The sequence below is a fragment of the Opisthorchis viverrini genome, assembly GCF_000715545.1.
Source record: "Opisthorchis viverrini unplaced genomic scaffold opera_v5_37, whole genome shotgun sequence".
In the NCBI taxonomy this organism is placed as follows: Eukaryota; Metazoa; Platyhelminthes; class Trematoda; order Opisthorchiida; family Opisthorchiidae; genus Opisthorchis; species Opisthorchis viverrini.
The window spans coordinates 2,001,682-2,029,007 of record NW_008751693.1 but is presented as its reverse complement, the minus strand read 5'-3'; the positions used below and the strand labels follow the sequence as shown (position 1 = coordinate 2,029,007).

Below are 27,326 nucleotides of genomic sequence, written 5' to 3'. Positions count from 1 at the left end.
AGAAGATAGATATTCAGTTTTTGTAAACAAGATGCATATGAGAGTTTGATTCTTTGTCCAATAGTCTGTAACTGTTCAGTTGGCATTTCCTAATAAATAACTCCTCAACAAAGGCCCTCTTCCTTTCACTAGTATAAATCTGGGGTAGCAGTGACCTTATGTTCGGTTGGAACTGGTTACTGCTACTTTCTTATGGATGTTAAACTGCACACTCGAGCATATAAAAAGTGAAATTATTCTAAGCGAAGCCCAACTCCAATCGTATATACGGTCCAGTACTTTGTTGGTAAAATTGGGTCTGTACTTCATTGCTACCAAGTTTCGTTGGGCATCAGAAGTTTATGTTGATCGATGGTTCAAAAATCGACATAATATCACACAGTCGGCTTTGTCTTCGCAGAACATGGTCGGCACAGATGATTAAAAAGTTTGACCACATTAGTAGTAGACTAACTACTTTTCCCTTGATTGTCTCGCAGTTGATATATCGATGCGTCTGGAAACAGACTGCAGTATATTCTTCGGACAAAAAAGTTTTCATCCTAACAATACCTAGATATTTCCTAAAATTTTATAGTTGATATCGGAGTAGCAGCAAATGAATGAACGAAAGTGAGTGAAAAACGGGGCGAAGTCCTTCTACTGCAGGAAACAGCCATACGAGTAACCCAATTACAATACATCTACAAAATCTTTAGTCTACAACCAGAGTATATTCAGTCGCAACTTGTAACTGTTAATGCGCGATTCAGTCTCTGTGACGTCTAAGATTTCACTTCACAAATGGACCGCTATTCCTCTGTCCTTAAGTGCATCAGCTGTTCCACACTTTGAACACACGCTTTGTTCACATACAAGCATCGTCTGTTTTCGGCATGGCTTTATAATTTACCTAGTGAAGCATAAAGACACGAAAAGCCCCGGTAGTTAATCAGGTGACTGCGCTTTGTGATCTGTGGTAAATGCGGATAAAATTTAATGGCTAGTGGTGATTACCATAAATTAAACCAATTCGCAATTGTTTGTGCATCTTTGAATAGGTTTTAAAAGGATAACGAGCAAAGATAAGCGTTGTTTTTTTAAAAAAAACATTTCTTCCGATTACTTCACAGTTAGTCACGTTAGACAACTCTGCTTGCTATGCAAACATACCTGCAAGATCTGCCTCATCTGTTAGCACAACTGCCCTGTTATGATTATGAGGAAAGTCAGGTCCTCACCTTTTTTTGATGTGGACACGTGTTTCGGTACGTGTCAAAAACTGCGTAGCTGTGGGTCACCTGCCCTCTAGCTGAGGACATACACTTCCTCGTTCGTTTGAAGTCGCCTTCTTTCCATCAGGAAAAAAAGCTCATCCTTCTAAGCCAATAAGAACATTTCTTGGTTTAAAAATTTACGCAAATTCTAAATTTACCCATTCATCATATATGCGGTCAAAAACCCGACAACAACGGCAACAAACTATGGCCTTTAAGGGAATAAAATGTGACAAGTCAGTGTGCCTGAGGCCAGTTGGCAAATGTTGCAATGACATCGGCGAAAAGAAGACTTTGCGCTACATATGACGATTTGCTCTACTTTTTTATTACTCAGAGTTTACGGCATATCCTACTTTGATTTAAGGCACACCACCTGCAATAACCAAGGCAACAGCATATAAATCTCTAGCGGTTCGGAATTCAAACTCACTTCGGAGTGCACGCACTATCTGGTTTATCCAAGAGAACTAAAACAAATAAATCATAGACGTAAAGATGAAATTGCATAACATGTCAATTAGGAATATCTTAAACATTAGTGTAATTTAATGCCGTCAACCTAGCGAATTGTGAGCTTCGAAACATCCCACCTGAATGGCCACTGTTACTGGAAACAGAGGTTGATTCAGCTGTTCGATGGCTGTTGAAATGAGCACCTCAGCGTGCTCAGTTAAAATGGCTTAGCAATCCAATAATCAGACTCAGTCACTCACGTCAAATTCGAATGTTCGGGAAATAAACAGCCACGCTTCTGGACTCGTTTTCCCATAAAATGCAGGATTTCATTGTCTAGGCAGAGAGTATGTGGGGCAAAGACGGCTGAGTACCCTGATAGCTTGCCGATTTTTGTTTTATGTTTTTAAAGGTAAGCAAACGTATTTTCTTTTCCATCTGCCTGATTGGATGACAAACTAGGGAGATGTTAATTTACTGTAATTCCCTGCCAGTTTGACTCGGATACTGCCTCGAATATTGGGTACATCAGCCCCAAATTATGAACTCAAATATCCGCATCTACGTACGTTCATCCTGTCTGGCACACTCGGACGATTAGTTATGCTAAAGAACTTTGACACTGTTCTAAACTTGCGAACAGATTGCAATGTGGCAACGCTACATAATTCAAAAATATGTCTGTTCTGGGCCTACACAATTTACCAACACATAACAAGTAGTTTCGGTTGAACATATCAGAGTTCCAATAAATCAGATTTATTCTCACTATCTAGATCATCCAAATCCTGCATTCTTTAAGTCATCAACTGACACAAAACCTATGGACTATGTGCTCACTACCGAAGCGTAACAAAACTTTGAATCAATGCAACTTTATGCAAAATCCACAACTTCTGTTCACGTCGGACTTCATTGCAAATGTAACCTAGATCTAATGCGTCACAAACGTAATCTCAATTGACGTGACATCAATGAAGGGCCGAAACAGTATTGATTGACCAGTCTGTGATTTGACAGCAAAGCGCGAAAGTCATGACTGGTGAACTCGGCTGCGCTGGCAATTTCCGCCTCCTGGACGAGTCGCAACAACTGCTAGTAATATTCGCAATCACGAGCAAATCACGAAATCGATTGGTATCTTGCCTCATGGGTGTCGTATCTAATACGGAAGATTTTCCATTTACTTGGTTATAAAACAATTATAGCTTGGAAAATCCAAAGTCGTCAACCTATCGCATCCCGAATGTGACTGTCTACCTTTAGTTTTCTTGTGATCGATCAATAGACGTGGGAAGGCGCAAGGGTAGTACGAAACGTCTTTTTGTTTGTTCTTATCCTTTCTGCTGAATTTCAGCAACTGGGTCTCAATTTATGAGATTTGTTTATCAAGATAGCTTATAGTTTTGTATACACCTGACACTACTCATAAGGTTGCTGAAAATTCTTTGATGGCTCACGACTGGTTTCCCCCTTATTGGGGCTCACCAACTATTTGTAGGTTCAGTCTCCATATGTTATATTCATCTCTCCTTGTCAGAATTGTTGTAAATGGCTTTTTGTTGCATACAAAGAACAAACAAGAATAATATTATAGATGGACCCACTTAAATTGTTCGAGCGGTTTGTGTTTCCTGAAGCGATAGAAATGGATGTCTGCGGCGAATCCAATGAAGCAAGATAATGGTCATCCTTCCAAATCATTGTCTGGCTGTGCCCATGCCAGTTACTCTGACAAGATTCACAATTTCCCTCTCTTGAATGGCAACATACTGGAATGGGGTGTAATTCCTCGAATTTCGCATTGCCTTTGAAGTCATTGTGTACCAGACAACTTGAATTGTTCCAGTTACATGGATCAGGTGATAAACATGTTTTTTTGAAATGAATTAGTTTATACGAATTTGGTGGAAATGGCCTGGTGGTTGGATGCAACATGTTTACTTCTCGCATCAAGTGCTCGGAGCTCGAAACAGAAGCGTTTGAATCCGGCACACGTGGATTTTTGAGTGCGATCGCTTCCTCCTGATTTCTAGTAATACGCTTCTTATTGCTCCTGTGATGTCGAATTCTGCGTGACCCATAAATGACAACAAGAAGAAGGAGGCTCAACAGCAAGCTGCCCAGCAAAGAATAGCTTAATGTATACCAGAGTGTGTCCAGGGCACCAACTGAACTTGGAGTCGTAATCGAAGATTCGTCGTTCATGGTATTGTGGTGCACTTTCTCCGGTAGGTTTGTGAAGGTAGTCTCAGCATGCAACACCCTTTCAATTGCGATATGCTCCCGGTGTACTGTAGCTTTCAAAGCGGGCAGAATCTTTCCTGTACGGCAAGGGATCAGAAAATGTTGACTGGTGGATCAAACTGTAACTCAATAATTTGCCTTATATTCTTTAAGTATAGTAGTATCATGCCAATGTAAACACATTTTCGCTGGAAAACAACTGAATACACAACCCTCTGATGTTGTCTTCAGTTCGACTTCGGCTGGCTGAGAACGAAATACTGTACTTATTCTTTAGTGATGATTCGACGCTTAGTGTGGTCCACGAGAAACCCTCTAGCATGAGTTCCTTGTGAACATTATTTACTGGCCGCCATTCATGAATGACAATGATGATGACAATGAATAATTCAATGTTGTTCTCATAAAATTAAAAAGCACCACAACTATATAGAGCCAGATCAGGCTGAGGATGCGACACAGTCTTGTTTGAGAGTAGAAGACACTATTTATCCCGCAACTAGTAGATCTCGCTTAATGACAAAACTAACCCAATCCTTTAGTCTGGGGATGCTTCAGTATCAAGATATGAACTTTTCTACAAATGTATTCCAAACTCTTCCAAAAAGAAGGATTTATTGACAGGTTTCCAGAGCCCACCAATTTATTACAACAATTTATTCTTTCTGATTTGAGAAATTTCAAATAGTTTTGCGGATAGAAATGATTTACGGAGGTAGTGTCACTGATCGTAATTGTCTTGTTTTCCCCTGTCCAGTATTCTGCACCGAGGGAACGAGTGACGAATCAATTTTTCTTAGTGCATACATGATATATGCACAGTTATCCGTGGTGACATCACGAATATTAGCGAAAATACCATCTAATAAGCGAAGCGCCACATAACGTCCACAACTGGAAATGCTGACGTCTCAGCCCAGTTATCAGCCTTTTGGAGGATTGTTCAGAAATTATGCGAGTGAAAATTCCACAAACCCCACGCACTACTATAACTCATCGTGATTACTGCCCGTTATTCGTACTGTGGTATAGGCCTGATCCATTTAAACCGCTTAACATTTCCCTACTAAGAACAGTCGTGAATTCAGCAGTAGGTAGAAATTAGTGTACGTTCCTCGAATTTCAAAGAGGCTAAGAAAGTAACCGACTGGAAAACTAAATTTTTGGGCAGACCCACCTATAGCAGAAGGCAGATGTGAAGATTGGGCCGCCGTATGAGGCCACCCATTTAGTGTGGATTCCAGCACAATAATCTGAAATTGGACACCGCATGCTGCACATGCGTTCTTACGTATCGGATCAACATCTCTATTGCAAGCCTATTGCTCTGATGCTGTTGTGCACTGATCCAGCTGCTTGACTTAACAAGGTTAAGCTGGCTATTGGAGCTCATTCTGAGGCCCAACTAAGGGTGAATAACAGCGCTACACCTAGGATTCAGGAATAGGGTCAAAAGGCGATGTATGTAATTTTCGCATCATTAGATGAATGGCATTATTTCTTTAGATTTCTCGCAATCCTAGCATGTGAAGGGGTCTTGTACAACAAAATCGTTGTGCTAAAAATCGAATGTTCTGATTTGCCAAGCACGAGGCATCAGCTCTCTGGATGCATCAGTAGATACCGTTTAGCTTCGATGAATGACGACCAATAAGTCAGTTGTTGCTATTCTTCCAGTCTGCCCCTAACGTACTCATTTTCCTCAAAGAATTAGCGCGAATACTTTATTTTAAGTGTTTCACCTCTCTTGATTCCAGTTGGAATCTTAAGGATATGTCAAGAACTAGTGGAGATCCCTGTGGCTTTTCCGCCTTACTAACTGATTTATAAGGTAAAATAGATTTCATATAGCTGGTTTATTTAGTTTTCCGCAATGTGGCCCCGCGTTGCTAGCACATCCAGTCCCGACCAGACAGACTATTAGAAAATGAAGGGTGCAGTTGATGCACATCGTTCTCGTCAATTACGCCCGCGTAATTGATCTGATTCTATTTATGCTGTTGAGTTACTCAATTATATGAAAATGGACGTGCATTAGGCTGCTTCTTCCGTCATCTTACGGTGTTCATCTCCCTTTTCAGTATTTTGTTGACTTTCGCTAAAATGAGCATACAGTCGTCCAGTGGATGGTGCCACTTAATTTATTAAACAAAACCCGCTCAGCAAAACAACATAAGTGTGAAAGCTGATAGCCATGAATTATTCCATATTTTCTCCAAGCTAACCATTGGATCATAAATTAATTCTGTCCGAATAAGTTCGAATTTTTGAGTCCTTTTTTCAGAGACACCATATTTAGTTGAAGAGGGATACAGATTTGCCTGTCCGCTGAGTGAAGTAGCGAAACGGATGAGAAAAAGGAGTGGCAAACCTAGTACTCAACGCTTCCAGTAACGTGTCATTAAACTGCTTTGTGCATGCGTCCTCTTCTGGCTCGAGAAAGTTTGAATCGTTCCATCAGCCTTTTTTATGGTATGAATGTTCATTTTCAAGACAACTTTTGGAACTTGAGTCACAAATCTCATACATACCAACTCAAATACTTTAGTGAAGCTGCTACTTGTGTGACAGGAAATATCTTCAAGTCGTGCCAAAACTTTTACACACAGAGCGTGCAAACTAAGAAGTCACTTCAACCCTCATCAGTCAGAACAGATGTCTATAAATCATCAAGCATGGAGATAGCTGAGAATGATGATCAACATCTACTTTAGGTGGCAGAGGAATTCTGAAATTCCATCTGAAAAATTTTTCTGTTGGTTATGTTAGAGGTGGTTCTATGATAGTGGACTTAAGGTGATATCGCTTGCAGAATTAAAAGGCGTTGAAATATTTTATTGAGTCTCAGTCCTGGAGAGCAATCTGCGTATAAACAGTTGCATTAAACTGATCAGCTCCAGCTGGCCCAAAGCTAGTAACGTCACTGTGAACGCCGATAACACAATGACTGGCAAGCTACTGGAAGACAAGCGAGCAAGTAGCTATCATTTCGAACAAGATTTTCATTATGGTTTGGTGGGTGTAACATGTTTCAAAGATCACAAGCTCAATACCAATCGTTTTGTAATGTAAAACAATAACTTCGTCGTATTAATAGTTGCTAATCAGGAAGGATCTCAAAATAAACCTACTTGTCTTGGAAGATTTAATCTTGAGTGGGTGACTAATCTAACGTTTTGTATGTGGCACATGTAAGTTTTGCACTGAGATGGGAGGAAAGAACAAGGTACAAAATAATGAAACATTCTCATTCGCTGAGTGCTCGTTGTATGAGCACGTACCTCTCCGACCAACTGGAAAACATGCCCTTTCCATTTCCTCCACTCAAAATGAGAGTTTGTTAGATAAAATTAAACCCGATCTCGTTTTGACACATCCGATTTAAACAGGATGGTAAGTCATAAACATGAGAATAATCAACTTAAAGTATTGATTCCCGGCATGTACAGTGATTCGTTCCTTGGTTTAGCTATTGAGAATGAACTGTTGTGTTAGTATATCACTGTCCTGGGTTTGAAGAACAGAATATCTCTGTTTTTCTTCTATGTACATTTGATGGGAGTCGCACGTTTTAGTTAATTTTGTCAAATGCTCATATAGTATTAAAGGTGCCACAGTAGGTATCGATGACAAAAGATATATACATTTTGACACCATTAAAATTTGAGAGACTTTTTCGAGTAATTACACAAAGAACAAAACATTCCGTTTACTAACCCAAAACAGGTTGAATTATTCTGAGTTCCTCCGATGGTTCGCTGCGGCTCATCAGTCCATAGCTGCGCACGCGGAATCGTAATTCTTCCAGATGCTTCTGATACGGCTGCTGACCATCCACGTGACTGTCTTCAGCGGGAGCAAAGTTGAACTTTGTGGCTGGGGCACGTACTGGTGCCAATGTAAGCCAACGGTTCATTGAATCGAATGACCATAGTATATTCGTAGGATAATCTGATGTGACATTGCCTACTCTTCTACTTATGTTAGCCGTTCGCAGTAAATATTCCACACGATAGTGTAGAACTGGAGTTACGCCTGTTTGTACATTCGTAGCAGGGCCTGCTCCCCATTCGAGTATGAAATGCTCATAGGCATCTTCAAGTTTGCCACTAGTCCACTGATCAATCGTTTTAGGGAAAAGTAAATGTAATTCCATTGGCCTTGGTAATGCTGTGAAGGAGAAAGCAGAATAAAAGAGATGATCACTCAGTCAACTGGCGAGAACTGTTTGGGTAAAGCGAACCTTGCCGAAAGCAGACAGTCTAACAAAGACCAATTTATCAGAAATCCCCTGAAATAATGAGGACGCTGGGAAAACAGGACATTTCAACAAATGGAAAGCATGCACTATAAGGCACACATGTGGTGTCTTCCAAGTACGGTGAAGGGTGTGAAAGATTACTCCGTAAATTGTTTTCAGCAGAAAGCACTAAATACGCTATCATAATTTTGCAACTTTGTGGACTTGCGAAGGTATATTTCACTTGTAGTTATCGTATTTGTCCCGATGTTCACATAATGGGGTTACAATGAACTCTTTCTTACGTCCATGATCGTCAATTAACTCAAAATCAAGGCGGACAGAACATCAGCATATAATGAACAAAAGATTTATTCAATATTTTTCAACCCTGTCAAGCATCCAGGCAGTCGCACCATATTACACTTCCAAATAGTTAATTGTGCAATTTTGAGTAGCTAGGGGACTGCAAACATTGTGTCCGCATCGATCACGTTTAGACAGTACTCTTCCAGTCGTGACGCAACTTGTCACACCAACCGGAGCAACACTGAACTCGAGTTGCTATCTTTCAAAAATTATCAGCAGTATCTATCATCAAACGTACAGGAAAATAGCACAGAAGGCCAGAAGGTTGCCACCACACACTGCCACGCATTGCACGGACATTTGAACTTGCATAAGCGTGACAATCCAAGTGCCTGTAAAGTTCGGTCGTAACACGTGAGCCTCGCTCGTCAGATGTCTGGAGTTCAAACGCGGGCACGACCAAGGATATGTCTTACCAACTAACTGCAGTTACGGCAGAACTAGTGTAATTACTACTTCACTTTGTGTGAACTGACCCTATTATCCAAGTAATAAAAAGCTTTGGTCAGAAGACAGTGACACGAATAATACTTGTTCTCGAAACGCTCTATATACAATTCTACCATCTCTCCAAAACAAACAGTGGTGACTGACATCATGCCACTGGCATCATGTGTAACTGAACGAAATTAATCGGGCGATCTGAGAAACGGAATAATTAAGCAATGCTGGAACCGTACGACAAAGCAAAACTTCGAGGGATACAGTCGTGAAAGGAAAGATGCTGCTCGCAGCGAAGTTGCTTACTAGGAAACACAAACTAAGCGGTTACGGTCATTAAATACAAAATTAAATATCTCATCAGCACAGAGGTTTGTGAAGCAAAGTTTTTCAAGCGACCTCTTGGACATTTCTGGACGTCCATAATTTCTGTAGTAACCTTCAACTTTCATCATATGCAGGGGACAGAGCCTGGACATCACACCAGACATTACTCGCATGCCTCATCAGTAATATACACCGTTACAATCCTAGATCGAATAGTTATTGAAGCTTACAAAGTTTTACTAAGCATTATGCGTACACTATGCAGTCATGTTAATTCGGCTTTAGCTTCATCGTATGATGAGTAAAATCAAGCGATGTAAGGGTATGGATACACGAAAAACGGTCACGGAGAAACAGAAAACTGTGTAATTAGTGAAGGCGCACAGGAATTGAAAACTATTAGATTTTAAACAGTCATAATTTCAATTTTCAAAACTAATGGACTGTCGAGATTTATGTTAATTAGATTCGCCTATCCTCGTATACTCTGCTGCTTTATCCCGTATGCAAGACCTTTATTTTTCACGGCTTTACCAGTTTTGGAAAATCCAAGAAACTGAAGATTTTACATTCAAGACCAAAATATTTCATTTTGTCGGCCGCGGAAAATTCAAGGTTCAACGAAGTCAAAACGTGGCGTCAAAGCATCATTTTGTCAGGTCTCGCTTGTCAGATTTACAGACTGTAGTCTTTGTGGATCTTGTCGCCAGATCTACAAATCGTTTCCGACAGCATCAACGATGCTTTCAGTTTGGCTTTCCTTACGTGGGACGTAGTAATTTTGGAACTATGGTGGCAATCCATTATGACGAGTTAAATTTTATCATCCAACTTTGTCTCCTATAGTGACCAAAATAGCACTAATCGCCACCCAAAGCGCATAAGGGTGCCTGCTCCAGCAATAATTCTGTCTGCTTGCTAAACATCAGTTCGCTTCGCTTGAGTGAGTGGCTTTTGAGTAGTCAGCATGCTCTCAGTTATCAAAAAAGTATTAGGTATTTTCGAAAAGTGTGGGATTCCCCCTACACGGCAACAGAAACAAAAGTCAAAACTTTGTTAACTTTTCAAAGACCTTCAAGCGTTCTTAACAATATATTGTAGTAAACAGGTACACCGAGTTCTGCAGTTCTACGAAAAATAACCAAGTGTTGGTCGTTACCCAGTGACTGTTGAGTAAAAAGTGGCTTACTTAGAGTAATGTTGCGAAATTGTAACAATGTAACAAAGTAATCCCAATGATTGTAACCATATTGGATTAGTCTTCCAGTGTGTTAATAATTTGCCCACCCATTTCTATCACTCACTTAAATTATGTTCGCGTATGAATTTGGAATGATAACCTTCAATAAATAATCGGCCAGTACCACCGATCGGCTATTAACTGGTTGGGTCAGCCACTTTGGTCTTGGAATGAATTCTCTACAAGTGACACCGCATCACCAGCAGGAATCAGCATATGAACATAGTTTTATTTGCAGAAGTTTATCATTCGCCTTGTATTGACAATCCTGTCCCTACTGATCTTTCGAGACCCAAAGTATTTAAGCCCAGTTCTCACGGACAATACTAAAATAGCGTTGAAGGAACATGACGTTTGCCTTCATTGTCGGTCGATAATTCTGAGAAATTCTTAACCCATCCAAATTCTTTCTGCGACTTTTGGTTGCACGGTTTTGGCAAGTCTTTTTTAAACCTACCTGCAGACTGTTTGAGCTACTTCTAGGACCTCTACCTTTCAGCTTTCATACTGGAGGGAAGCTTAAACCCGGCTTCAGCAGTAAGGAATGAGGTCAAGTTACTGGCTTTAAATGTTCCCTCGGTTACGAAGCAACGAAAACAAAACCGGTTGGCGCTGTCTTCGGGAACATCTTCTAATCATCAGCTGGGCATCAGCCCTATGTGAAGGCCACTTGTTTCCCTCACAAGATATTTGCAGTCAATTAATTCAAGTCAAAATAAATCACAGTGAGGGAAATCAGGTATATCACGAAACTGCTATGTGATCAGACGTAGGAACAAAGACTATGAATTTGTCAAACTTTGTAAAATTTATAGTCTCAGTTGCTGAGATTGATTAGTAATGAAGGACCGTTTGGTCAGTGGCTAGGCTGGAGCCATGGTGCTGATCAAACGCTCATGTTTTGTGGGATATAATCGCACCAACAGCATAACTTATGAAAGCCTGTATAGTTCGGTGCTAAGTTCTATCAATGTCTTTCGTCTATTGACTTTATTGACCCGTATGGCAGCATTTGAATTGAGCGAAACAGATGTCAATATAAGTTAACTTTGAAGATCCAATTTCCTGATCAGCTGACAAAAGTTTGACTCTCCAGTGAGCCTCTGAGCACATATGCATGGGTTGCTAGTCAAGTTATTCAATGAGGCTGTGAATAGTCGGTAAGCATTACTAAGAGTTGGAGAGTTGCATTTTCAAATTAGCTCGGGATTATGCTTCGAAATTGTTCATCAAGTGGAAACTTATAAATATCCCCAGGCTAGTTTTTACTCTTCAGGTCTTTGACCGCTTATATCTCGGAACTATGGCTGGAATCTCCTGCAACCGGCAAACGCGAACTAAGGTAACCAGGAGACGTGTTTTCGGGGAAGAATAAGGTGCTTCTTTGATGGTATGTTTTGAAAGGTAAATTTTCTGGGCCCTGCGTCACGTCTTCCGAGTTATTGACTAACGAGGAGGGCGGTGTTCTCCTTGCCTAATTTGGAGTGGAGGATACCCAGAGGTGTACAAGACTTGGCATGGTAGAATGGAGGGATGTTCAGGAAATTTGGGTGCTGTAGGTAATGTTCGCATTCCAGGATCAGGTTCACGTAACCTTCCCTATGTTGCATGGGAGACGAGGGACAAAATGGTGGTTAATCGATATCTGTGGATATTTATCATCCAGAATGTTTGACTTAACGTTGGAGGAATAGGACCCTCGGACGTTGGTGATAGTCTGGTGATATGTCCTCTCCCTTCCCGTGGATTTATGTCCTCAATATTTTTATCTGGTGTTGCTGTCAGTGATATTTCTGGTGACTTTAGAACCAAATATTTCCTTACAACATGCAAATGATCCCAATAAGGAGCTAAGCCTGGTTTACCATGTTCATATCACCAGGTAACTATTCAGTTTCACCAATTTTCCAAGAACTTGATCTGTGTAGGGACCAAATTACTCTAAACAGTGAATTCCAAAAGTTGCGATTACTGAAGTCGTGTCTAACATGTCCGGTTGTCATGGTTACGAACGCAAAAGATATCCGGCATTTTTCTTCAATACTCTAGTGCTTTGAGTTAGCATCCTGTCAGTCCTTTTTAGTTTCTATGTCCAAACTCAATTACGATACATTGTTTTCGAAAAGACAGTGAAGAATAGGCTTGCGGTCAGTGTGTATCAACCTTATTGAATCATGAGCAATAGAAACTTGTGCTTTGTGGAGCTGTAAATTACTTTTGCTATTTACCAGCAATTTCATCTGGCACGTGCAAGCTGGATGACAAGCTTGCTAATTTATGTCATTAAGAGCATTGGTACATATATATACATATATGTATATACAAATTATTCAGATTGTCTGATTGATCTTTTGTTAATGCTACCTGCAGCATATCTAATTTGTGTCCCCTGCTTGCTGTTCATCGACATTCAGTGAAGTCCCAAAATACTTGCTGGAATTTTGGTGTAAAAAAGCTTACTTGGTCTACTATTGGAGTTTACGACCGAAGCAGAAGAATCCAAAATTTTCAAGTGTTCCACAAAGGATGAAGTATAAATTTCTCATGGAACGCGTATCTATGCGGTAGCTGCCTCTGCTTAAATGAGTCCTCTATAAGTAGAAGCCACCCAGTAGGTGCTCACTGATTGTTGTCGGGGGGCTTTCTACAAAATCTGCTGTCTTCGGAGGGCCAAGAAACTGCGGAAAAGTTATGTTTACAGAGAGGACCACTGATATGAATTTGACAGCGTGATCCTTGTGCTGATAACATAGCTCCACTTTTTAAACATGGCATGACCCAACGTACACCAGAATTGTTAATGGCACCATGTATCATTCTTGTCCTTCGCTACAATTTCAAACGTAGTGTAATGTATATGACGGATGGCAATACAACGATAGTCTGGGCGTCAAAACGCTTACGTGTGCAAACAATTCAACCAATGAGCTGAACGGGTGTCCGAAAACATACCCATGTCGACGACAAAATTTGTCAAGACGGTCCTCTACATGCAGCTGTTTTTACTTATACAGGGATGTTGTTGCACTGAAAATGATTCGAGCTTTAAAAGAGATGACAGCTTTTTGAACAACTTTGCTTGATGGACCTGTCCTAAAGGCTGCTAAACATCAAGTGCGGTTGACCGACGAGAGTGTAGTCACAAGATATGCCAACGAAAGAAAATAATCTTGTTCAAGGCAGAACTGTCCGGTATACGGGCATTCATTTGTGTGGGGCTGGAACTTCAGAGATTCTCCGTTCGTGTGGATTGCTTTTTGTTTTCAGAGAACATTTAACAGTGGTTGGCAGGGTACCCCCGCATTAGCTTAGACAGAGGGCTCGATGCCGACTGGGGAGATTGAATTGAATCTGTTGTTTTTAAGTGGTAATTAGTGACAACCGTATATTGTGCAATGATTATAGTTTTACTCGTTCCGCATCCACAGTTAAACCAGATCGGTCAATGCCCCATTATATTTTGGCTCAGAACCTTTGTCTTATGGCCGGTGTCTTCTGCCGCACAGCAACAGGAACATAAATCAGCCAGCATTCGTGGGGCATGGTTAATGCCCTACACATAAGTTTTACATTCACCAGGAAAGTAATACCAAGGTTTGTTACACTAGGCAACCAACGCATCAGCTGTTAAAGCATTGCTTTCCCAAAATTTCCTTCTAAAAATCCATCATGAGAAGACGATTCGTTAATACAAAGACACTTGCACAGTCATGTTATCTAACCATGCCATTTAAATCCGGAAAACAGAACTAGTACTACTGTCCAACAACAAGTGACAAACAAAACCAGTCGATGCAATTCAAGCAGTCATTAGAGGGTATCATCTGCCAAGCGGGTGCTCCATATAGTTGTATTTGTTCTATATTGTACTTAAATACTGAATGTTGCATCCAAAAACTCTCAGAGCACGTTTAACCCGACAAGTGTGTTCTCGATTAACAGTGTTTTGTTATAAGTGTCTACTTGTAGACTAGACTGCAAATTTTCGTTCAGCATTGAATGACAAGCAATGATGTTGAAAAGGCAACTACTGAACTATCTATAGTCGAAACAAACGGTAATGTTTGAACATCTTCCCTTTCGGTCTTCAAAACGTGGCCTCAGTATCCTCACCAGTCAATCTGCTTAAGCACTAAGGAGCCAGCGTTCCACATGTGGAGTGAATCTGTCAGCATCCCAAGTTGCGTCAGTTTCAACAAAATCTTGGTGTGCTAACGATTCGGAACCTTCTTAATTAAACAGCATAAGTGAGTAAAACGATCTTCCTCAGAAAGTTACATTAGTCAGTAAACTGTGGGTTCATTTAACCACTGGTCTGGGGGCTGCACAACTTATTCGACGCACTAACACGATGTTGGTACTATTTTCCACTTGCACTGAAAATTAATAATGGACAGCCTTATTGCACATGGCTTTTCTCGGAGTTAGTGAAGGATTATTGTTGATCATCGCTGGATAAAAGACTACTTATGGATCTCTCCACTGATCAGCAGTCCTCGCTAGCCTGTGACACAAGATATTTATGAGCTGAAACTCAGTAAACTAAAACAAGAATGTAGTGGAATCACGCTCCCATTTTGTTGGGAAATTAACTCTGTCTTGATCACAAAGATGCATTCTTGAAACCTGTCTTGAATAAATTGGACTAGTTTTAGCCTATATCTCTCGTACAAAGCAAACGGGGTGCATTCGCGTCACTTGAAGTGGTCAAATGGGTGCGACTGCAGTCTCAGTAACGTGAACGAGAGTTGTGAAATTTTTCTGAAACTGCTAGCCGCTTCTGTGTCTAGGTACCCAACGAATGGGTGTAGTGAGTGCTTTCGATTACAATACCCAGCCAGGAACACAAATAAGGCAAAAAATCTCCTTGTGGCATCGCCGGAGCAATAGCCGTGAGTAGTTGGAACTCAATGTAACCGGGTTTAAGTTGAAATACGCAACAACAAATGCAAGAGAGCGAGGTCAAAGTCACAATGGGTGGCTGCATAAATGGCTTACACTTTGGGCAACGCACCCAGAAAGAAACCTATCTGAAACAGATTAGGAACGTTTAATTCACTGTCCTGTCCATAAAAAGTTGTTGGAGGGTGAACGTAGTAAAGTTTCTTCATACGGAACGTATATGGTTACACAGAGACAATATATTCCGATAAAAAATTGGCTAAGAGTGAACCATGAAGGTGAAATCGACTTTTCCCTGACGTTATTATATGCATTGAAAAGCCACCCCACTGATTCGTGGCAAGCTGCATAAAAGGTATAGAGGATTAAAGGAAAACTTCTCCGTTTAACTACCCTAGATTGCACAAGAATTTCAAGTTTATACTTCAGTGAATACTATCTGGATCAACCGATGGGCCAACTGCCGTCTGACTGCACCGCTTCTGTTTTATTCTTGCTCTAACTTGACTTCACAGGAAGATTTGCCAACCTTTACACATAAGATTACTGCTGGATTTCGTGACGCCGTCAACCTCAGTGGAACTTGAAAGCAAAATGAACCCGCAAACTAATTCATCATCATCATCCTTATAAGCGACATCAGGAACGGTGGCTGCTAAGATGTCAATTTTGAAATTGAGAAGTGGAATTTGTAACATTAGTCAGGTATTCATCGGTGTAGATACCGGCGATCTGTTGTTCTAAATTTGTTAAGTGAATTTTGGAAACTTACTTAGAACTTTGGAGTTTTGTAGCAACCGATGGCTTGTTTTATGCACCAAACAACGAAACCTTAAGACTTTTGTCATGTCTGAAGACAGACTGCCAAATTTTAACATTTCAGACATCGAAAACGGAAGGTTGTTGTGTTTCCCTTGGGCTAAGCTCCTTTGCCACGGGGTAGATCTCTCTCAGGGGTGTCTTTAAGCAACCAATAACCAGTTGTGTCAGCTTGTAAGTGAACTGACGTATTTTGAAAAGACATTCCATTTGACCATTTACAAGATATATTGACAGTGCTCTCTTGAATGCTTGCAGCCGCATACCGTTTTCAACATGCAGCGGGATCAAAAAAGGCAGATCGAAATCTGATGTTGACACTACGCTACCGTGAGGTAGTGTTGCCCCGAAGATGGATGTCCGCATAGAGTGTTACTTGATAATCTGAATGGCGAGTGAAAAATATTGCATACTATAGTAGCGACATTGTCAAATACTTAATCAATATGTACCGACTTGGTCATGACAATGATGTAAGTAACGAGGCACATTACGTCGCATAAATGTGCCTAATGTATGGTGAGAATACGACATCATGTATATAAATATTCTTACGTGGGTTTGTCTGCAAAGGAGAATCGGGTGTTTCTAATAGGAATGCGTTGAACTTGGATCCAGGTGAGTCTTCGTGTTCCGTTTTGACCACAACAACCTTACTCTGACCGGAGGGTGCATCAGCCTTACACCATCGCTCCATTTTGAATGCGTAAATTTCGTCCGGAATAAGACTCCCGACCCATAAGTTTTCAGCTGCTGTCGGCTGAACACGAACTGGTATGAGACATGAAAATCGTTTGAGAGAGTCTGTAGAAAGTATTCTCTTGAAATGGCAGCGTCTAACTCTTTTGCTAACCGCCCAATATCGTGGATAGAGATAGAGACATAGATAGAGATTAAAGTTGAACAAAAAATAACTTGCCATACTAAACAGCTCCAGTGCTCCAGTGCTACCGCTAACCCACCGCTACGCACTACTACGCTCCCCAATAACACACTAATGATGTCATCTTGATTGGTGATGAAACTTTTGCAGTCAAGTTGCCCAGCTTAGCGAACAAGCCAATGAACATCTGCTCTACCTGAGCTACCGACATTATACTCTGTAGGAAGTCACTAAGACAGACAAACTCTGTGGATTTCAGCGTAGTAAAATTTGAAAAGATGATGACTTGTTTATTGACATTAAGGAAGCAACTTTAGTTGTAAACTCAACTCAGCCACATTAACCTGGCACAATACACATGAATAGTTGAAGGTTTTATTAAAACCAAGCTGGTGCATAAAGTTAAAAAATAATGAAATCTTATTGCTTACGGCGGAAAACGTTATTCAGGTATGTGGCCTAGAGTATCAGCAATGTTCATATCGGTCATATATCGGTTAGTCCCAACGAATCAATTGACATGTGCAGGATTCGTATATAGCCCATGTATTGAAATGAGGGCTATCGAACACCTGCCTGACAAAACTATGAAGGGTAGTCGAGTCAGTGCTATTCTAGCCTAAAATTCAAACCAGAAAGCCACAAAAATAAATAACCACAGGAATCTCTTGAAGAACACAGATAGACAACTCTCCACTAAATTTTGACAGCGAGCAAGGAAATATAAACATCTGAATATACGCAAAGTGGCTATCAGAGTAACGAGATGGCGAACAAGTATTATTTTCTGCAAATGAATAATTATATTACTATATAATAAACAAAATGAAGTACCTGAATTCCACCGCTCCTCTGAGCGTATAATTCGGTAGTAGATGACGTGGCTACAAGCCTGAACTCCTGGAGAGCTAGCAGGATGGTACAGTAGTGTTTGTTGATTTGGTGTTAAAATTGCCTTTCCCAAGCGCGAATCGAGAGCGTTGGATGCATTCCATGAAATCCAAACACCGAACAACTTTGGGTGCAAGTGGAATGAGATCTCTCGGACATCCTTATTCCCCTTTGAGCTATTACTGTACAGGAGTTTGACCGTTGATATGACGTGGCCAAATACATTTATTGCAATGCAGTGGAAAAGGCCTTCCACATCAATTGCTTCAGTAACTAGCAGTCTGAGACTGCCGTCTGCCGCAGCCTCGGCTGTTCTTGGCAAGGATGGCGCGATGGTATGTGACACTGTTGGATTGTACACAAGTTTGCCTGTGTCATCGACAAGTGAATCGTCGTGCGCTGTAGGTTGCACACTCTCGGAACCATCAATGTTGGTGTAATATGCATCATTTTGAAAAGCTGACGGTCTTGACTAAAGATAAGGTATCAAAAACGACCACTGTGCAGCAGATTATAAGGGTAAACATCTCTAGCAAAACACAGTAAACCGAATTCTCTATTCAGAAGTAACTTCTTAAGATCAAGAGATGTTTGACTTTACAAACAAGCTCACTATATGAATCGCAGATTGGTGAGGAAAAATCATGAATTGGGGCTTTCCACGGCTATCAAATCGGGATAGATTATGTGACCTATACCGTAATGGCGAATATGGGGCGAAACGATTCCCATGAAAGCCCTGCATGGACACCTTCCACAGCATCTACTTCAAGGGAACATGGTGGTGTGGCATATTACCAAATTAAACGTTAGGGTGTGAGGTTTGCTTTTTTAAAGTTACCCCTTGAATACTGTTTAAAGGAAAAACAAAACAAGCTGATATGTTTATTTGCGGAAACAACGAGAAACTTTAACCGATGGTATAGACGACCGATATCGCTACATTCACTTGATGGGTTCCACTCAGAAGAATCGAGACTGGGTGTTTTTTTTACTATTGGTCTCATTCTACCCACAAAGAAGGACGAAAAAATAATTTCAACAGCAGTTGCAACCTGAATTACAAAATTGACCCGACAAACAGCTGATTTGTCTGTCGCTCATTTGTGTTGTCAAAACAATACTCACCTGGACCCATTTAATTTTTGGAGGTGGAAATCCATCAGCTTGACACTGCAGCCGAACCAGGGAATTTTTGTGAACGGTCAGTATATCTGGGGGTCTCAGACTAAATGTCGGTGGTGCTGAAAACGTGCAAATGAACCACGAGAATTATCTGGAAAAAAACCCATTTGAACACCATAAAAAATAAGGAGTGTAGTGGGTGAGCTCGTGTGCCGCCATTTTTGTCAAGATAGACCAATCAGCCTTACCAAGCTTGCTATCGGAGTATAAAGTCCTTTTCAACCAACATGGTGTAGACAAGCTGACTATGCTACATTTTCCAGCCTCCAGTGCTTTCACCTGTGTGCAGGCGTAGCTTAACCCTTTGAACACAGTGCAGATGCGAGTAGGCTAGCCCTACTGTCTGAAGCGAGTGTTGTTGGTGTTTACGGCAGGGGCAGCCAATGGTCCGCCGTCATCCCCTCTACAGACTGAGATCAAAAATGTGCCGCGATGAAGTAAACTTACTTGCGAAAATGGTGAGAAAGTTTAGGACATTGTTGAACTTGGGCGTGAAATGGCTTGGATGTGAGTTTAAATTTTAGTCGGGAAAGGGTAGCTACGCTAACCCATTATCCCTTTTTGTTGTAGGAAGGATGTGTGTGCATGGCTGAATGGCGGCACTGACTTTGTCCATACCATTCCTTATTAGCGAGAAGCTCAGAATCATCTTTTGTGATCTGTTGCTCATAAGTTTTGTTATTTCAGCAAGACCTGCATACTTACATTGTGTTCCCAAACCTCATGTCCCAGAAACCCGCCAAACTCTGCCTTCCTCTCTAGGTCACAACATTAAGAGACGCGCTTTGGACCGTATACATTTGAAGGTTCCATCCGTAGATTTGATGGAGGTGAACAGAAGATAAAAACATCTTTTCAAAGGGACATTTGATGTGAAATGCGACAGTGAAGATAATAGGCTGGAAAAGCGAGTCAGACTTTCTTTTCGCCAGGCCTTTGACTACCAGTGCCCGATGACAAGTGCCTTATGGCTTGCAAGCAGTGGGTCACGAGAATTCACGGGTAAATCTACCAAATTTGTTTGAGTAACATACTGTTCTGTGAATCAGGATGATAATTTCCGTTTTCCTGCGGAATAATGCTTGTGCGCACTACAGAGACACATAGAAAGCTGCACTTAGCGTTCCATATGGTCTTGATGGCATTCCCCTCCTATATTCTTGAAGCTACAAGGTATGACTAAGTTGGTCTACTTATAACAATACAAAATTAACACTGATTAAAACTTTTCGAAAGAATCAATGCATTAACAAGCGCGTTTTACTATACTTATCAGACAATTCGACAAGTATCCCCTATAGTTCGGTCCCGCCACCTTAGGACACCAGAAACAACCGGAAAGTGCGACGGATTGTTGCTGGTCTGTGGTTCTGAGTACGCAAACTGGTAACCACTTTGGGTGACATTGTCCTATTACTGATGGTTGGAATGTAATCTGTATAACCTGAATCATCATTTAATAAGCGGCTTTGACAAAAGTGGAAAATGATGCCCACTTTACTACCAGTAAACCAGTTTTTTGTTTTGGAGAGGTTCCGAAATTTATATGTGGTAAGAACACAAAAACCATGCCTTACACATAAACGTTGGTCTTGATGAGGAATTCTAGATTCACTGATAGAAGCAAATATACTAGAAAGGCACTGGCTGAGGAATTCACTGCCATTCCTGAAAAGAGTAGGTGAAAGACCGTAAAGACCAGGAACACAATGATTCTTGAATGTTCATATACACCGGACACTGGACGGACACTGGTTGGCAGTGGACCAACGAACAGTAGACAACCTCAAGCAAACAGGTGCTTTCTGCAGTGCTCCTTGTGTTGTAACATGTGCAACAATATTTTTGGTTTGTATTTCTGCTGCCATGGTTGCTGCTAATGCCACGCATCAGACATAATTGGACGGCAATGTTCAGACAGCTGTGATTTATGTTAGATATATATGTCGGCGAGGAAAAGTGCAGCGCATGGGCAAAATATATGGCTTTTTCGCGAACAACAAATGGCAGTTATCTCACACAGTTCAACCATTAGTCGTGCATGCTGCATCAGGTTTGCTTACTTGCTACGATAATCTCAAATTTGTCGGACCATGCGCTCCACCCAAGGCGACTCTGTCCCCGGCATTGATAAAACCCTGCGTCCTCCCAAACGACGAAAGCCCATTCGTACCAGTAGGTCACTGCATCCTTTTAAGGTGTAGGAAGTGTACGAGAAAGTCACAAAAGTTGAATCAAAGTTATTTTATAGCCTTGCCGTAAGCGTAAGTTCAGGAAATCGTACGAATTTGCCTATTAGTAGTAAACAAACTTCGTCTGCTCATTGACGAATAATAGCAACTGAACAGGTATTTTTGACGCAATTTCCACCGTTTGCTCTCCAGCGACATTATACATGTAGATAATGCAGTACATACTCTGGATTAATGTCCGCACATATGGCCTGTGGACCCGATGATGACATGATCGTTTGTGTTTGTGGTGTTGCTATCTGTGTTGATGATGATATGAAGATAAACCAACGCTGGTGGCGAGGACTTCGTGCACGAGCATCGGTATATGTTAGTGGGTTGTATCTCCAACCATCTGTATGTCCTGTTCTAATAGCTACCAGAATGACGCAGCTTAATGGTCGTGACTTTCATTCTGTCCTGTCAGTTTATGATCTAATCTCCGCTGGATTGACTTTATGCAGTGCACGATAGACTGGAAGAGCTACCTGATGATTTTGCCATAACGCTGCACACAATGTTCCAAATAACGAGGCCGCCAATACTAAACAGTTTAACGGGTCATCTGCAGGATGTGGGTTTCGTTTAGCTTCTGAAATTATATGACGTCCCTCAGGATTGCTCATCTCATATCCTCGATCTAAGCAATACATTTTAGGCCATGAACATAAGATTTCAAGAAATTTCGACGTTTCCTACCTGTGATTCTGAAATTTCTACTTTTATGAAGCGCGGAGAAGCGTGTAGCTGAGCGACTGACAGGGAACAGACAATTTTGTGGAGAATAGTAAATTTTGCAGCATCCTATTTCCACCACACTTAACATGAACAAGGCAGCCATGAGACTAACCAAAAGGAATATGTGGGAAATCGATATTAATTATATGGTGAAACTTGCAACCTATCAAGATTTAAAAGAGGTGTGGAAAGGGAGCAAATTAAAAACAAAATGAGGTATGGCAAAAACAAAGAAAATAGGGGAGCGGAACTGAGAACATGGGAAGTGATCTGTCGCAAGTGCTGTTTATTCAGCCCGAACAAACCAAAGCCATGCTCAAAACAACCCAATTCGGAAAGCACCTGTTAAGCTAGAGTGCTTTTTGATAGAAAATTACGCGAAAAAGACTCCACATGTCAGTACTATCCGTTACGTAGAGTAGATGGGAAAACATTAAAACTTCTCAAGCCAAAATGAACGCATTATTTGCAGCTGCTCAGCATTTTAAAAAGGCATGTGTCTTTTCGGAAATCCTTTTAATCACAGAGCAGAACTGTTTTCCTCTCCAATCTAAGCATGTTTTTATGGAAAACACCTTTGTTTTGAGTGCGGTTCCTTCCCATTTTCGTACGCTAACTTACAAATTCGGCCCCAGCTTCAAACGTGCCTAGGGGCACATTCAGTGCGATCCGGGGAACTGAGCTCACACTATCAGCATCATTAGCCTGATGTGACTGAGAACATGGAAGTGATCTGTCGCAAGTGCTGTTTATTCAGCCCGAACAAACCAAAGCCATGCTCAAAACAACCCAATTCGGAAAGCACCTGTTAAGCTAGAGTGCTTTTTGATAGAAAATTACGCGAAAAAGACTCCACATGTCAGTACTATCCGTTACGTAGAGTAGATGGGAAAACATTAAAACTTCTCAAGCCAAAATGAACGCATTATTTGCAGCTGCTCAGCATTTTAAAAAGGCATGTGTCTTTTCGGAAATCCTTTTAATCACAGAGCAGAACTGTTTTCCTCTCCAATCTAAGCATGTTTTTATGGAAAACACCTTTGTTTTGAGTGCGGTTCCTTCCCATTTTCGTACGCTAACTTACAAATTCGGCCCCAGCTTCAAACGTGCCTAGGGGCACATTCAGTGCGATCCGGGGAACTGAGCTCACACTATCAGCATCATTAGCCTGATGTGAATAAACTCATGCATTTCCAATCATGTGGTATCTGTGACGAGCGTTCCTGTCAATAAAGTGTGAGCGTCATCCATTTTCCAGCCGATAGGCTGCACATATATTTGAGCTATTGTTTCATTTTTCCAAAGTATGATTGTATATTCCTGTGTTGTGTTTTAATATGGTTATTTATATAAAAGTATCTGTTCTTCGTGAACAGTATTCGCCCAGATGATGAACTTATCACCATCGTTTTCTTGTTCTCGTGTAGCCACAAAAATGTCTACACACAACGAGTTCAAATGACTTACCGTGTGTCACATATCTAATTTTCCAGATAAATTGCTATCTTGAGTATAGTGTAGGTTACGGCAGCATAATTTTCGAAGATTTCAACACATGAAATTTTTTAAGTGCGACTGATCACATGGTGAATAAGGTCGTTCAATGGTGTAGGTAGTAAAATCGTTTCCAAATTACCTGAACTCGGGTTTTATCTCAAAATGGTTAGACTTGTCGTCGCTATGGTCGTTTAGGAGTTTTCAGGTGATTTTGGGCGTTTCATAACCCACGCTGTCAAGCTACGTCGGTGTGTATGATGAGGAATCTAAAGGACTCAGAAGAACACCTAGACCATTTAGTTTGGTAAATCTGTACGAACGTAAAATGTGCATTCTCTGGCATCGAAGCTTTATAGATAGGTGTACCTGTGTCAGTAGGTTAATTTTCCAGCCAGTAGCCATACAAAACACCTAAATCTATTAGGCAAACATGAACTCGTCAAAAAATCAATTGGGAATCATTTTGCAGTATTGCGCATATGTGGCATGAACTCTTATGGATTTGATGTGTAGCATAGACTTGTAGACGTTTGGTGCTGAACATGACTAATAAACCTCTAGTCCAGTGGACTGCCGAGCTAAGAAGTACATTTGCGTTACTTCAATTTTCCATGCGTAAAATCTTTACGAGAGGCCACCTCTCTAGATAAATGCTGATTTCCGTAAGTACTGTCCAACTGAAATCCCGTATCGGTAAATAAGTGGTTTGAGTAGATATATTACTCGTGCAGCCGGAGTTTGCATTTTCCACACCAGTACCTTCTAAGCCAAATCCATTTTCACTGTCACTCAGACGAATGAATAGTAAAAAAATCTGCAATTTTATACGAGCCACATAAAGAGCATCAACATGGCGCCTAAGGATTTCAACGGTTGATTAAACATTAACGGACTCTAAATGTAAACGTGATTAAGTTACGGTTCATTAAACGAAGTTTGTAAAACACATAATTCAAAAAAAACCTACATCTCAGCAAGTGACAGTATCTCCAACTGTTAAGTCAGTCCCAAAGATACCATACCACCAAAGCAATAGGATCAGTTTTACGGTGTACCTTTCCCAATAAGGCAAAACTCTGCAGCTGGAATTAATGGGTTCAGTTCAGTCTAGACCAGAACTCTGGCGGGCGAGGAGCCAAGAAACACCGTTCAGGTCCATCATTTGTTGAGCCTAACAAACGTAAACTGTCTGGCAAAATCAAACTCAGTCATAAAGCTGCGCACACACACGCAAGCTCACCGTCCGAGACGAGGAAATTTCTCGCTTAAAGTAAAACGTACTTCCGGACTATGATGTTCACATTCACTTCTTGCTGAAACTTTATGAGCCCTCTGATCTAGACTGGCTGTTATGGAGTATAAAACTAGAACCAACCACTGTGTTAATATCACCCACTTAGTTGTCTCTCGTGAATGTGAGCATCATTTAGACGGCCAACATATAGGTGTGATCAAAAGCTGGAGATGGCGGCCAAACAGCGGGCTTTAATTTACTTGCGAGATAACCAGGTTGATAAATCCCTATTCAGATCTTAAAGCCTGTAATTTACGGTCAACAGTCCGTGTGTTTGATGACTATTCGCCCACTTTGGGAGCCTCAGCTATTTCACCGGCATGGCTCAAATTTTTTACATCCAGTACCACATTTACTTCACTCATAGTTAACAGCTTTGACAATTAACTGAATGATTGTTGAGATCACTCACCAGCATGTTTGATCAAGAATCCACCGAAAGGCTAATGGTCGAACCAAAGCAAACAGTTTGTCTTTTTTTAGCACTATCACTAAGCAGAAACCGCCCTGGCGTGATGTAAATGAACTCAGAAAACTTTGTGCCGATTACCAATTATGAGGAGTCAAATAGCATAGGGAAAGTCGAATACAACAATGAAATTTGCGAAAGGCTTTATTTTACCATTAGGTCTACGTCTCAACTAAACTACGCGTATATTGGAACAGCGCATGCGCTTAAGATCAAAAAAACAAAGAAGTCCTAGATAAAACGTATAGATCCTTTGTGACTAATGTGTATCTGGGCAAAAGCCCCCTTTTTGATACTGTTTACTGAGCATCCTGTTCATGTTGTGTTTAATTTTGTCACTGGAGGAGATGAGTACGTCCCATGGTTCGTACTAACTTTGGACTGTTTCAACCTAACACACTACTCATGATGTTGCTTAAAGGCATTAGATTTTGGACATTTTTTGAATCCTCAATCATTTTTCATTTGTTACATTATTGACCTTGAATTTCTATGCAAACCTGAGTTTGCGTGAAAAAGTCAAACACTTTTTTCATTTTGTTTCAGCGTGATTTGTAGACCTTTCTATGCGTGACAGTTTGACAACTTAACGGTCATTTGGTTCACGCGGTCCACTTCTTGGATTTTATGACAAGCCATAGATTGTGGCGAGCTGTCATAGCGCGAAAACAATGAGATACTTTAAAAACATGGCATCCGAACAAGCGGATGACAAACGGTAAAAAACGATTTGCAAAACAGGTGAACGTAGTCCAGTTGTTTTGAGTACCGAAATTTTGAGAACTTTTGGCAAGCAAGTATAAAAGTGATTGCTTTCGGCTGGACACTGATCTGTATTCTCTATGAGATGGACTATAGATTATTAACCAGCGTTAATCTGTTATTTGATAAAACTAACTCATCTGGCTCCTTTTATCCATAAAAACAGCTACAATAAGCTAAATCAAAAGTTACATCATGGAGCGAGGCAGCATAATATTTGAATGGTGTTGGCTGAATTCCAGTGTAGTTTCATTCAGTCTCAGCTTTCACGAGGAATTCCTTCAAGATGAAAAGCCATCATGTGCAGAGCCACAGAATCAACTTCTTGACTGCCTATATGAACATGTAAAATATGCTGAGAAATGAATTCGAAGAATACAGTGCATTACTTGAGTGAAAATGGCTTTCATTTTTTGTATATTCTTTTATGTCCAAAAAACCCGTGATCTGATTAAAACCTATCCCCCGTGTTTTTGTCTCATTTACGCTGTCTGAAGCGCAAGGTAAGTGCTACTCACGGAATTCTGATCTCTGGTTCTTGCTAATTGTCCAGCGTCAAACAACATGGGCCAACGCTGTTTGCTTCTGTTGGGTGTGATGACAGACATAGGATTGATGTGGGCGTTTACCGCGTCCATCTTCCGCCATTCAACTTTTTCCACCGGCGGAGATGCGATAATATTGCAGGATATGCGCCCTGGTCCATTGAACCCCAGGTAAGTCGGATGCCGCTTTCTGCCAAATGCATCAGGGATAACTGAAAGCGACAAGAAAAGACGCAAGGTGATAATGATCCACCCTAATTCATCTGCATCATTCGATGGACAAGTAGATAGAGGTGATTAAAAGGTTACCCGTAGAAAAGTTGATTAGCAGTATCACTGGCCCCTGGCAGCATCACGGGCTGTGAATGTGTTGAACCTGCCCGTCTGGAATGAAGGACAATGGATGAGGCAAACGGATTCCATTCAGGAAACCGCTAAGAAGTTGGGTTATCCAAGTAGCCGTTAGTTTGCCTTCTGAAATGGCACCATAAACGTACGTTTTAAGCCAGGTTAGTGTGTTGAACAAACAGAGAG

The 27,326-nt window shown here is 41.0% G+C and overlaps 1 protein-coding gene across 1 annotated transcript; it reads right to left on the bottom strand.

The window, feature by feature from the left end:
• Positions 1-15: 15 nt before the first annotated feature.
• On the bottom strand, positions 16-27,004 carry T265_13108 (hypothetical protein; the record flags this gene model as incomplete). The annotated part of the gene is made up of 9 exons (XM_009167219.1): positions 16-128; positions 1,690-1,726; positions 3,320-4,036; positions 7,677-8,129; positions 16,853-17,068; positions 18,015-18,543; positions 19,200-19,315; positions 21,320-21,446; positions 26,766-27,004. Coding segments are annotated over 9 exons (2,544 nt in total), but the record flags the coding sequence as incomplete, so codon positions are not given.
• Positions 27,005-27,326: the final 322 nt, after the last annotated feature.